This window comes from Gossypium hirsutum, chromosome D11 (genome assembly GCF_007990345.1).
Source record: "Gossypium hirsutum isolate 1008001.06 chromosome D11, Gossypium_hirsutum_v2.1, whole genome shotgun sequence".
Taxonomy (NCBI): Eukaryota; Viridiplantae; Streptophyta; class Magnoliopsida; order Malvales; family Malvaceae; genus Gossypium; species Gossypium hirsutum.
This window is the reverse complement of record NC_053447.1, coordinates 59,333,974-59,348,264: the sequence shown is the minus strand read 5'-3', so window position 1 is coordinate 59,348,264 and position 14,291 is coordinate 59,333,974. Positions and strand designations below refer to the sequence as shown.

The 14,291-nt window shown below is 36.7% G+C and overlaps 1 protein-coding gene across 1 annotated transcript; it reads right to left on the bottom strand.

Annotated features, from left to right (window-relative positions):
* Positions 1-602: 602 nt before the first annotated feature.
* LOC107943052 (aldehyde oxidase GLOX) lies at positions 603-12,816 on the bottom strand. The gene is made up of 6 exons (XM_041104329.1): positions 12,637-12,816; positions 11,988-12,094; positions 11,806-11,884; positions 6,554-7,653; positions 4,527-4,558; positions 603-1,204 (listed from the first exon to the last, which is right to left on the bottom strand). The coding sequence occupies exons 1-6, from the start codon at positions 12,814-12,816 to the stop codon at positions 603-605; spliced, it is 2,100 nt and encodes a 699-aa protein (XP_040960263.1).
* Between the last annotated feature and the right edge of the window lie 1,475 nt (positions 12,817-14,291).

The following is a 14,291-nucleotide window of genomic DNA, read 5'->3' as shown; positions in this document are numbered from 1 at the left end:
AAGAATTTTTAATTAATATAATATATTTTCTATGACTAGATCGATTATTTTTAATAATATTTTAACCCTAATTAGTGTTGATTAAATAAATCAAATTAATGTAAAAAATTTAAATAAAATTAACAAATAATGATAGTAACGCAAGGTTTATGAGTTTTTTTGTTCAACTAAATTTATGATTTATGGTATGGTAGGTTAGAATTTAGAATTTTAAGGTTTACAAGTTTAAGGAAATGATTAGATTAGGATTTAGGGTTTAAAGAAGTCTATGGATTTAGATTTTAAAGTTTAGAGTTTAAGTTTTAAATTTTATAAAAAAATATATTTATTTTTATTAATTTTAGAGTTAAAAATGATAAGAAGAGTTAATTTTATGTTTGTTGATATATTATATTATTCATGCACTTTAAATAAATTAAAGTCTATAAGTCAATATATAAAAAAAATTAAAATATAGTTATTAAATTAAGAGTTGAGCTATCTTAAATTCAATTATTAACATCTGAAGTGAAAATTAACCATGGTAATAAAAAAGTCATATATAGTTTTTAGATAATGTACAATTTTATTGGAATACTTTTTAATTACGTATCCCTACGCCATCACCCTATCTTCACCCACCTCCCATAACTTGGTACATGAGCATGCACCACAAACAACATATAGTATCCCGGTGGAGCAATCTCAGCCCTCGATGGTCCAGCGACGACTAAATTATATGTAGAAGGTGCAATATCAGTAACACCGGCAATCTTCAACAACACCATCCTTTGATTCATCGAGAAAGAATGGGTTGCAAAGGACGGTGCAACAATAGTTACCGACAAAACATTAGCTGTTAAATAAGCTTGTACTTGAAAACTTAGCCAAAAGAGCTTTCCCCCATAACCCATTTTCTCATCTGCAGATAAAATCCGAGGCCTTATTGGATCATATTCCGGGGACAAATATGGCGGGGAAAAGGATTCCATGCTTAAATCTGTAGGGTATTCGACGTTTGTGAAGTTGTAATATACGTGAGGATTGCTGCCGCTTACGAGAATCCGTCCATCGGTTAATAATATGGCTGATGAATGGTGCATTCTTGGCCTTGGAGATGGTGACATTACTGAGAAACGCCAATTCGACACATCATCCGACGGGCGGTAAATTATCGGCCTAGTGACCGGACCACGACCTAGTTCCCATCCAGCAGTACCCAATTCCGGTCGGCAAAAGTTGTTAACATTAATGGAAGACAACATTAATGGCAAACAATACAAAGTGGTGCAAGTTTAGCACCCTAAAGTTGACTTTGAAAAAGTGGCATGGGATAATTTTTTTTTGGTCCTTGAGATAATGGGCTATTTATTGTTTGGTCCTTAAACCTCAACTATAAATAGGCCTTTTCATTTCTCATTTCAATTCATCCCAACCAATCTTTCTCTCTTAGTTTTCTCTCTTCTCCCATTTGAGAATTCTTAAGGAATTCTATTTGTTTATAATACTTTGGAGATAGTAAAGTTATCATCTGGTGTTAGTGCCGAGGACGTAGGTATAATTTACCGAACCTCGTTAAACTCTTGTGTTCTTTCTTGTCCTATTTTTCTTTCAATATTTGAGGGTATAATAGTAGTATTTAATTGTGCTATTAAATTACTATAGAAGGGATATTCTGTCTAAGGAAAGACTTGGTATTTAAGAGATCCATGTGATCCACCTCTCTTCCCTGGGATTTGAACTTTGTGTGATTTTTTAGTACAATAATTTACACGCTTCCGACCCTATTGGAACAACAAGTGGTATCAAGAGCCGAAGGTTAATCGTAGTATGCTCTGTGGTTGCAGTTTAAACTGATCTTCCACATTAGAAAAGATTTCCTTAGGTATATTGAAAGATTATGGAGAAAACGGTCGGTGTAGGAGCTTCAACATCGTCCATGTGGACAAGACTGACAATTGCAAATGCAAGATTGGCCGTGGAGATCTTTGATGGCACGGGCCATTTTGGTATGTGGCAAAGTGAGGTTCTAGATGCCCTTTTTCAGCAGGGTCTAGACATTGCCATTGATGAAGAGAAACCAGATGATGTACAGGAGAAAGATTGGAAGGCGATCAATCGGTTGGCATGTGGCACAATTCGATCATGCCTTTCTCGAGAGCAGAGGTATGCTTTTTCAAAGGAGACTTCTGCAAATAAGTTGTGGGTGGCACTTGAAGAAAAATTTTTGAAGAAAAACAATCAAAATAAGCACCACTTGAAGAAAAGACTGTTTCGCTTCACATACGTCCCAAGTACCACAATGAATGATCACATCACCAAATTTAATCAGTTAGTCACTAATTTGCTGAATATGGATGAGACATTCAAAGATGAAGATTTGGCTTTGATGCTGTTGGGGTCACTTCCTGAGGAGTTTGAGTTCCTAGAAACTACTCTACTTCATGGCAGGAGTGATATATCTCTGAGCGAAGTCTGTGCGGCTTTATACAGTTATGAACAGAGAAAGAAGGACAAACAGAAAAACTCAATCAGAGATACAGAAGCTTTAGTAGTCCAAGGTCGTTTATACACTCAGAAGAAAACTCAAAAGGGGAGATCAAAGTCAAAGTCCAAACTCGGGAAAGATGAATGTGCTTTTTATCATGAGAAAGGCCACTGGAAGAAAAATTGTCCAAAGCTGAAGAATAAGGGAAAAGCTGCTGTAGATGCTTGTGTTGCTAAGCATGATACTAGTGACTCTGAACTATCACTGGTTGCATCATCATCGTCGTTCCATTCAGATGAGTGGATATTGGATTCGGGTTGTACCTATCATATGTCCCCTAACCTGGAGTGGTTCTCTAATTTAGTAGAACTAAATGGAGGAGTTGTTTATATGGGCAATGACAATGCCTGTAAAACTGTTGGGATAGGTTCAATCCAATTAAAGAATCAAGATGGATCAACCAGAGTTCTGACTGATGTTCGGTACGTGCCCAGTTTGAAGAAAAATCTCATCTCATTGGGAGCCTTGGAATCCAATGGTTCAGTTGTTACTATGAGAGATGGGATTTTGAAAGTGACATCTGGCGCACTTGTGATATTGAAGGGCATCAGGAAAAATAACTTGTATTACTACCAATGTAGTACAGTTATTGGAGCAGTCGCTACAGCTTCCGGTAACAAAGAATTGGACTCAATGCAGTTGTGGCATATGAAGTTGGGACATGCCAGCGAAAAATCCTTGCAAATTCTGGCAAAGTAAGGATTGTTGAAAGGTGCAAAGACTTGCAAATTAAAATTTTGCGAGCATTGTGTTCTGGGAAAGCAAAAGAGAGTGAAATTCGGTACTGCTATCCATAATACAAAAGGTATTTTGGAATATGTTCACTCAGATGTGTGGGGGCCTTCCAAGACACCTTCATTGGGAGGAAAACACTACTTTGTTACTTTTGTTGATGACTTTTCCAGAAGAGTTTGGGTGTATACCATGAGAACTAAGGATGAAGTGCTTAGAGTTTTTCTTAAATGGAAAACTATGATCGAAAACCAGACTGGCAAGAAAATCAAGCGGCTTAGGACGGACAATGGAGGGGAATATAAAAGTGATCCGTTCTTCGATGTGTGCCAAGAGTATGGTATTGTTCGACACTTCACAGTTAGGGATACACCACAGCAGAATGGATTGGCAGAGCATATGAATCGAACATTGCTGGAGAAAGTTCGATGTATGTTGTCCAATGCTGGGTTGGGCAAGCAATTTTGGGCTGAGGCTGTGACATACGCTGGCCATCTTGTTAATCGTTTGCCATCATCTGCATTAGAAAGAAAAACTCCTATGGAGGTATGGTCTGGAAAACCGGCTACAGATTATGATTCCTTACATGTGTTTGGATCCACTGCATATTACCATGTGAAGGAGTCAAAGTTAGATCCGAGGGCAAAGAAAGCTCTCTTTATGGGAATCACTTCTTGAGTGAAGGGATTTCGTCTTTGGTGTTTAAGCATAAAGAAAATGATCTGTAGCAGAGATGTTACCTTTGATGAATCTGCCACATTGAAAAAGGTAGCAGATAAAGATATTCAGACGAGCAATACTCCACAGCAGGTGGAGTGTACTCCAAAACTGGTGGAGTTTGAGCAGATGGAGATTTGCCCAGTTAATAAGTCTAATTCTCCAGTCACAATGGAGGAATTAGAGGTTGAAGAGGTTCTGACCCAAGAACCACTAAGTACACCAGAACCAGTTGCAGTTGCAAGGCCACGGAGAGAAATTCGTAAACCTGCTCGATTTACTGATATGGTGGCCTACGCCCTTCCCGTTGTTGATGATATTCCTATCACTTATCAAAAGCAATGCAAAGCTTAGAAAGTGATAAATGGAAAAGCGCCATGGATGAAGAAATGCAGTCTCTCCGGAAGAACAATACTTGGGAGTTGGCGCAATTACCGAAAGGTAAAAGGGCAATCGGATGCAAGTGGGTATTCGCAAAGAAAGATGGATCTCCTAGCAAGAAGGATATTCGCTACAAGGCAAGATTGGTAGCTAAATGCTACGCTCAGAAGGAGGGAATTGACTACAATGATGTATTTTCCCCTGTTGTGAAGCATTCCTCCATTAGAATTTTGTTGGCCTTGGTAGCACAGTTGAATTTGGAGCTAGCTCAACTTGATGTTAAGACGGCTTTCTTGCATGGTGAGTTAGAAGAGGAGATCTATATGACTCAGCCAGAAGGATACACAGATGCTAGTGGTAGAAATTGGGTTTGTAAGCTTAACAAATCGCTATATGGATTGAAGCAATCCCCGAGGCAGTGGTACAAGCGATTTGATAGCTTTATGAGAAGGCAGAAGTACACAAGAAGCAAATATGACAATTGTGTATATTTGCAAAAGCTGCATGACGGATCTTTCATTTATCTACTCTTGTATGTTGATGATATGTTAATCGCTTCGAAGAGCCAAAATGAGATAGATAAGCTGAAGGCTCAGTTGAATCAAGAGTTCGAGATGAAAGATCTAGGTAAGGCCAAGAAGATTCTCGGCATGGAGATAAGAAGAGATAGACCGAGAGGCAAGCTCTGTTTAAATCAGAAGCAATATCTGAAAAAGGTATTACAATGTTTTGGTGTAAATGAAAACACAAAACATGTAAGTACCCCACTTGCTTCTCATTTGAAACTTAGTGCTCAATTATCTCCGAAGACTGAAGATGAAAGAGAATATATGGCGAAAGTCCCATATGCTAATGCAGTTGGGAGTTTGATGTATGCGATGGTGTGTACGAGGCCTGACATTTCACAAGCTGTTGGAGTTGTGAGCAGGTATATTCATGATCCTGGAAAAGGAAATTGGCAAGCTGTGAAATGGATTCTACGGTATCTTCGAAAAACCGTAGATGTTGGTTTAATTTTTGAACTGGATGAAGCACTTGGTCAGTTTGTAGTTGGATATGTTGATTCCGACTTTGCTGGTGATTTAGATAAACGTCGTTCAACTACGGGGTATCTGTTTACTCTTGCAAAAGCCCCAGTGAGTTGGAAGTCTACCTTACAGTCTACAGTAGCTGTGTCTACTACAGAGGCAGAATATATGGCAGTTACAGAAGCTGTTAAGGAGGCTATTTGGCTTAATGGATTGTTGAAAGACTTAGGAGTTGTTCAAATTCACATAAGTTTATATTGTGACAGTCAGAGCGCTATTCATTTAGCGAAAAATCAAGTCTATCATTCAAGAACCAAGCATATCGACGTAAGATATCACTTTGTGCGGGAAGTCTTTGAAAAAGGAAAAATTCTACTTCAGAAGATTCCAACAACAGATAATCCCGCAGATATGATGACCAATGTGGTAACAACAATCAAGTTTAATCATTGTTTGAACTTGATTAACATCCTGAGAATTTGAGCACCTTCAGGTGTATGGCGCTCGAGAGTGCATTTGTAGGCACTACAAAAGATAGCTTTATCGAATTTGGGGAGTTGAAGGAAGTGTGTGAAGATGTGATTATCCTAATCAAATCTTCAAGGTGGAGATTGTTAACATTAATGGGAGACAACATTAATGGCAAACAATACAAAGTGGTGCAAGTTTAGCACCCTAAAGTTGACTTTGAAAAAGTGGCATGGGATAATTTTTTTTTGGTCCTTGAGATAATGGGCTATTTATTGTTTGGTCCTTAAACCTCAACTATAAATAGGCCTTCTCATTTCTCATTTCAATTCATCCCAACCAATCTTTCTCTCTTAGTTTTCTCTCTTCTCCCATTTGAGAATTCTTAAGGAATTCTATTTGTTTATAATACTTTGGAGATAGTAAAGTTATCATCTGGTGTTAGTGCCCGAGGACGTAGGTATAATTTACCGAACCTCGTTAAAACTCTTGTGTTCTTTCTTGTCCTATTTTTCTTTCAATATTTGAGGGTATAATAGTAGTATTTAATTGTGCTATTAAATTACTATAGAAGGGATATTCTGTCTAAGGAAAGACTTGGTATTTAAGAGATCCATGTGATCCACCTCTCTTCCCTGGGAATTGAACTTTGTGTGATTTTTTAGTACAATAATTTACACGCTTCCGACCCTATTCGAACAACAAAAGTATCATGTCGCCCATGACTCTAGCCATCGGTATGTCTTCCATGGTCCAACTAGGGTTTGGAACCGAAACCTTGAGCCTCTCACAAGTTGATATTGCACGTATGAAGTTCCCTTGCATGGCTTGAATGAATGAGTCCCTTGGTGCACCACCACACACCATGATTTCAGGTTCAATAATGGCGTCATTTTCATCTAAAGGAAGCAAAACAGATGACCCAGAGCTCGGATAATTCCTAGGATCGTCACCAGGGATCTTAGGAAACTCTTTTAAAACCATGTTTTGATTATAATCCAACAATATCGATCTCGTATTAGCGAAAATAAACAAGTTACCATCTGGTAAAAGGTACAAAAATGGATACAAATAATTCTCCAAGCCTTGATCGTTAGTCTCCATCAAGAAATCCAGAAAAATAACACCATTCCAACTCGAAGGGTAAAATTCATAATTAAACTGTCGTCTCCCACCAACAATTATAATTCGACCATCGGGTAAAACTTGATTCGAAGCATACCATCTTCGTTGTATTAAAGACTGTGGGAACTCGATCCAATTGCAGTACTCGTCGTCGCTACAAGGCGTGAAGCTTCGAATATTTCGATCTCCGTCATTGTATCCACCGGTTTGAACGAGAGTTCCGTTGGGGAGAACTGCACCAGATGAGCGCCAAGTATCGGTTTGAATCATCAAGGGACGAAATCCATTGGTGACAATATCATAGAGGATTGAGTGAGCCGTGCAATCAGTTTGAAGCATGGTATCGGAGCTATCGACTCGGCAAATACCGTTGGGGAGTGAAAGATTGGAAGGGCCGAAATCGGTTCGGTCAAAGATGATGACCTTGTTATTATGTAGGAGTTGCATATGCATGGCGGATATACCCACACTTTCATGTAAGAGCTGCCATTCGCCATTGCGACCCGAGTACGAGGGAAGAGCTTGGGATGCAACAATGGAGAAGACATGGGAAAATGATAGTGAAAAAAGAAGGAATTTGATCATGTTGATGGCTCTTAATTGGTAGTTTAAGGAAAAGAGAGGTTTTGGTTGGAGTTGAAGGTTTGAGAGGAGATAATTTGGTGTGGGAGTGAAAGTTGATCAATAGATTAACTACATGCCAACTGATTTTGATGATATATAATAAGATTATGTTAGATGATGTATATTTAACATGGATATGTTTAAATTTGTAGTGGAGCACGATCAGAATATGAACAAAAAGATAGGAGTTAGGAAGGGAGATAATGTTGGGTAAGGAGCACTTCTTGAGTTCATTTTAAGTACTGCAAGAAACATAACTGGTATGAGGCTAAGATGGGGCTCATTTCATCAGCAAGTTGAGAAAATGTAGATGAATGGATTTGCTGCAATATTGAAGCCAACTAACCTCATTTTTATATACCGCCAAGGAATCGGAATCAATATAAATATATATTTATTTTAAAAAATTAAATATATTTAGTTGAATAAAACTACGAAAAGAAAAGGGTTAGAAGGAAACCCAAAAAGTGAGATGAATGAGATGATGTCTGTTTTTTCCTTCTTTTAACTCTTGCAAAGTTTCAATACTAAAATCCTAGTGACAATACAAATAAATGTCACCTCCGCAAAATTACAAACGTTAACTAAACCATGCAATACATCATCAATTAATTAAATGATTACATATTATTAGAAAATTTTAAAACTAAATCCACTCAACTTCAATTTTAATTTTATATATCATCTTATTCGTCAAAAAGGAGGATAGAGATGCAGTTTAGTGAAGGACTTTGAGCGCAGCTCTTCTAGTGAGCTTATTTCCTTTAGAGCATGAAATTTAAGTTGATAAGCGGGAACATAGAGAGGATTAGGGAGAAGAGAAAAGCTAAGGGCTGTTAGACACTTGAGAAAAAAGAAGAATCGAAGTCTCCAAATTCAAGGGCAGCGAAAGCCTAGTGGGGTAGTGGCAACCGTCAATTGGAGTTTGTTGTACCAGCAGGGGCGGCAAGGGGTATAATCACCCATGGTGCATATGCGGTGACTTTAATGTGGTTAGGTCTGTTTCGGAAAGGATTGGTGCGTCTTGGTTATGGAATGCTTTTACAAGTTGGTGGATGACCTCCCAATGAATGACATTATGACAGCCTCATTTAGCAGATTGGATAGAGTTTTAGCATCTCATGATTTGTTGCCTCGGCTTGTGAACGTGTGCCAATGTCCCTCGACGAGTATAAACTTAATTTTTTTTTCATTAAAACAGTAACTTACCATTAAACCAAAAAATTATCTTTGACAAAAGAGTAGAGGGGTTCAAGATTAAAAATAGGGCACTTTTAAATAAGTGGTTATGAGGGAAGAAAATAGTTTACGAAAGAAAGCTATCATGGTTAAATATGATTTTGATATTTGTATATCAACACCAAACTGCCCTAAATCACAGATATAAAAGAACATTGTGGAGCGACCTTATAAGCCGATTGATGAAGATATATTTAGAGCCGAAACTGTGATGACAATAAGCAAATTAAATTCTGGTCGGATGTGTTTGATAAGGGATGCTGCAGTTAAATGTAGACTACCTAGAGAGTCTTTGCTTTCACTATTAATAAAGAGAGGGAAACAGTGGAATTTGGGAGCATAATAAATGGGCATAGGACTTGGAAGATAGATTTAAGAAAGCAATTATTTGGCTTCATGCAAATGAGTAATATTTTAGAGTTATTTCTCTTTTATTCTAGAAAAAAATTTAAGATTTTAGTTTACTTTGTCGGTTAGTTTTAGTAAATTTTAGGAATTTTTTAAATTATATTTAATTTATGTTTTAAATTTATTATTTATTGTTAGTGTTAATTCAAATTAGACCAGTCCATGGGTTGAGCTCCGCACTCAGGTCTGAAGGTTCATCTGAAATTTGGGAGGGTTTAGACAAAACTATTAGGTTTGGAAAATGAGCTTGGGTGAAAAAATTTGACCTATTTAAAATATAAGTCGAACTTAAGCTTAAACATTCAAGGCCTGATCCCAGCCCGACCTAGCTAGCTCACTTTTAACTTAGTAAAATTTTATATTATATTATTTTTATATATGTAGGAGTATTCAAACAATTGATTCGATTAATATCCAAACTGAACTACCATTAACAGAAATTTTGAAACCCTTAACCGAACTGAAATTCTTTTGAAACTTATTAATCGATCGAATTAACTTTAGTTAATTTGAGTAGTTAACCGAATTCAAAATTTATATATATATATTTATTTATTTTTAAATAACAACAAATAACACAATAACAACACTATATTAAAAATATAATAACAAACATTGCTTTAAAATATATTTTTTTACTTTTATTTATTCATTTTTACTTGTTTTAGTTTAATTATAGTATTTTTTTTCATTTTCATAATACTTATTTAAGCCCATTTTAAGAATATTTATAAATCTATTAATTTTTATATATTGAACTTACATATCTGCTCTATAATATTATTAATAATTTTGGTTAATTTTTTAATTCAGCTAAGTAATTAACCAATAATCAAAATTTTTAAAAACTTTTAACCAACCTTGACTGAACTAGATTTTGTGACTAACTGATTAACTAAACTAATTCGATTCGGTTAGTTAATTCAGTTAAAACCAAAAAGTGCACACCCCTAGCTGATTATATTATATAATTTATAACATTTATATTAAAATTAAACCTATAGTAATATAGCCGATTGAGTCTTAACTCGATTGACATGGGCATTGTTGCTAATGCAGGATGACGTGGGTTTGAGTGTGCTCAAGCACATTATCCTCTTATTTATGGGTTGGGGAGGGGCTATGGGTAATTTTAAACATTGTGTCAAAAAGAACATATATGACCAGAACCAATAATGAGATTGTTAAAAAAAATCTATAGTAATATATAATGTTACTATAATGTAAACATTAAGATGGTTATATATAAAATATTAATATATAAAATTATTAAATATTAAATTAAAAATAATATAAGTATATTTTTTAAAAGTTAAAAAAAAACAATTTGTGTAAGTCTAAAATGGGTTGGCTTAGTCATTTACAAATATGAACGGGTCAAGGCAAAATTTTAGGCCCATAGTTTGGGTAAGTTGGGCTTAAGCAAAAATAAAATGTTTTAATATCGTGTATAGACCCGACCCAAACTCGGCCCGCCTCATCAAGACCTCTAATTCGAACTCATTTTTAAGTGTTTCTTACACAATGTAAGTTCAATATAACATTGAAATAAAACACTATTACCAATGAATTAAAACATCCACTGTGAAAAGTAATTAGTGAATATTTTTAAAATTTTAAATAAACAAATTTCCTAAGTTCCTTATTTGCAAATATTAACCTTGTGGAAATTGATAAATATTAATAGTTATCAATATAATTGTAAACTATATTCTTAGTATGTAAATTAGTGATAATTATGTCACACTCTGAATAAATTTGTCAAGTAGTATATTTCAATTAATATAAAGTTGCATAAGAAATCATTTTACACAAGTAAATTAAAAATAAATTAAGAGTACATAAATATTCAAGGATGAATGGGTTCAATTGAAAATTTCTCGTGACAATGTTGATTTTTGTTGATTCATGGTGGAGTTCTGTTTTTTTATATTTAATTTAAACTTTGGAGGTGAAAATAAAAATGGGAGAATGAAGACTACTGATATCTTGGCACCCCTATTAGGTTTGAGAGCATGTGGCAAATGGAGTAACTTTTGAGCAAGTATGGTTAAATATGTCATTCCACATATCTCATTCCCAATCAGCTATTGAAAAAAGTTGTCCATCTGAACATTTTTTATTTTGAAGGTTTTAACTCAACAAATTCTTGCAAAACTCCATTCACCAAACATCTCAATTAAAGGGTTTGACTACCCAATCCTCAATTTGTATCCAAATCAACTACAAAAAAACCCTAAAACTCCTATGAAACATTACCAAACACTCACATAAACCTTAAGATGGGGTTTGGATGGTCGGTTGGAGGTTGGGTGTAATGCGGTGCGTTTAGTTTAGTTTATTTTTTGTCTCACATTACGGTATCGTTATAATATTTAATCTCACCACCACCACTATTTTCACATTAACTGATAAACGTATCGTACATCCAAACTAAGCCTATACTGCGGAAAATACAATGGTAATTGGAGGTGTTTTTCTTTTTAACCTGAGCAAAATACGACGGTGACATTGCTCCAATACGATTGGATGACTTCACTTGAATAAAAACATTACCATCCAAAGGTACAACTGTGAAGAGTTTGATATCGAATTCTGTGCAAACACATTTCCAAAGGAAGCCAACTCTAGCTGCCTATATTCACCAATCAGTAAAAAGAAAATGGAAACAGAACCAGAAACAAAACATGCACTAAGAAGCAACAGTTAAGCTAAGAACAATTTGAGAGAATCAATACTTGTGCTCCTTCTGCAAACCGATCTGCTGCAAGCCAGCTCCACCTTCAAGCTCTTCCTTCAAGTAGTACCCTTGCTCAGCTGCAAACACCTTGCCATGAAGACCACACTGTCACACACCTTACTTGTCTCTCCGTTTACGGAAAGCTACACCGATTCTTTTTTTCTCTTGTTAACCTAGAAGCTGATATAAAACCCATTGACTATGAGCAAAGTCCTTAACCAGAGAAGAGAAGAAAGAAGAGAAGAAGAAAGAAATGGAGGTGCCCAATGTCTTCCGCGTTTGCTGCTGCGGTTTACTTGCGGAAAGAAGAACTTCATCAATTTCGTGTGAAAATATCAAAACCCAAATCACGATCACGACCACGACCACGATCAGGAGAAGGCGACGGTGTAAAGTAAGGAGGTCCGGAAACAGCGTCTCCACGTCACGGTCGATTCGGTCCCGCCCGAGAAACAGTCCCTCAGACAAGCTCGCTTCTCGGTTTTCGCTTCGCTCTGATCAGCGAAGTTCTCGACGTTGTCGTTTCCTTCTCTTTCCTATTTTTTTATTGTATATAACACCCTCGATTGCCCGTACATCGTCTGCCACTTCGCCAACCCATCGTCATCCTCTGTCGCGGCTGCCTCCGAACCCTACACGGTGGCAACCTCCGTTGGCGCCGGAGACACCACCCTAGAGGAAGGTTCCACACGAGCTGGTTGATTTTTCCAGCAGAAGAAGTAGAGAAGTTCCTTAGAGGAAGCAGCAGAGTAAAAAGGTGAATCCGAAAACTCAGAATCAATAGAACGTGCGTCGCCATGACGACGCTGAATTGACGGAAACTTCATTTACGCCAAAGGATGTAAACCACTTCTACAAAATCAGCTAAAAGACATGTTGCGAAGATAACGATGAGGGTGGTCGGAGCGTCCATGGCGAGTCAAAGTTTCAACAGTATGATAAATTGTAAGAAACTATCAAATAAGAAGAAAACTAGCTATAGTGTACTTCTTTAATCTTTGTTACTGTTAAGATCATGTGTTTAAGATTGCTGCCATTTAATTTTTTCTATTACTAAATTTGAATAATTCTCCTTGACTATAGGAGATCAGATTTTGTATTTGTTTGCTATTTTGTTACTTTTTAGCAGTTTTTTAGAACTTTTTTTTTCTATTTTTAGCTTGAACTTTTGTATTTAAATAGTTGAGCTGCAAATCAATTATTTATTTCAGTCTTCAATTATTTTTCTACTTAAAACTTCCCGTCTCTTCTTTCTGCTTCAAATCTCTCGATCAACCATCAAAGTTCGAGTTCTAAACACCAACAAATTGGTATCAGAGTTGTTTTCTTGAGGGATCTGTGAGGTTATTTGCGTGGTAAAATGGAAAGAGGGTCCAGTTTTTCAGTTGCTGCACCACCAGTCTTCGATGGAGACAATTACCAGATGTGGGCAGTTAGCATGGAGACTTACCTGGAGGCTTTGGATCTTTGGGAACCTGTAGAAGAGGATTACGAGGTCCCATCTCTTCCAGCAAATCCTACTGTGGCACAGATTAAAGCACAAAAGGAAAAGAAGACAAAGAAATCAAAGGCAAAAGCTTGCTTATTTGCAGCTGTGTCTCAAATGATTTTCACACGAATAATGTCTCTGAAACCAGCAAAGGAAATCTGGGATTACCTCAAGGCTGAGTATGAAGGAGATGAGAGGATTCGTGGAATGAAAGTCCTGAATCTAATCAGGGATTTCGAGTTGCAGAAGATGAAGGAGTCTGAGTCAGTGAAAGAATATTCTGACAGACTTCTCAGCATTGCCAACAAGGTGAGATTGCTTGGTTCTGAGTTGAACGACTCTAGAATCGTAGAAAAGCTGCTGGTCACTGTTCTAGAGAAGTTTGAAGCCACCATTACTACTCTGGAGAACACCAATGACCTGTCAAAGATCTCTCTTGCAGAGCTCTTGAATGCTTTACAAGCACAAGAGCAAAGAAGATCCATGAGGCAAGAGGGAGTGATAGAAAGGGGCCTTACCTGTCAAGCATCAAGACAACAACAGGTATAAAAAGAAGAAAAATTTTAAGAACCAGTCGACGAGTGGAGAAAATTCATCATGCAATTATCAGAAGAGCAAAAGAGGAGGTGTCAAGAAATCCTACCCACCTTGTCATCATTGTGAGAAGAAAGGTCATCCACTATTCAAATGTTGGAAAAGACCTGACGCCAAATGCTCCAAATGCAATCAACTTGGACATGAAGCAGTGATTTGCAAGGTCAAAGGCCAGGTGCAAAAAGTAGATGCACAGGTAGCTGATCAAGAAGAAGAAGA

Coding starts and splice junctions, on each gene's coding strand:
- LOC107943052 (XM_041104329.1), bottom strand. CDS start 12,816: ATGAAGTTTCCGTCAATTCAGCGTCGTCATGGCGACGCACGTTCTATT. Junction 12,095..12,636: donor TGTCTCCGGCGCCAACGGAG/GTTGCCACCGTG, acceptor GGTGTGTGACAG/TGTGGTCTTCATGGCAAGGT. Junction 4,559..6,553: donor GGCGACATGATACTTTTGTT/GTTCGAATAGGG, acceptor GCTTCACAACAG/GGGAAAATACATCATTGTAG.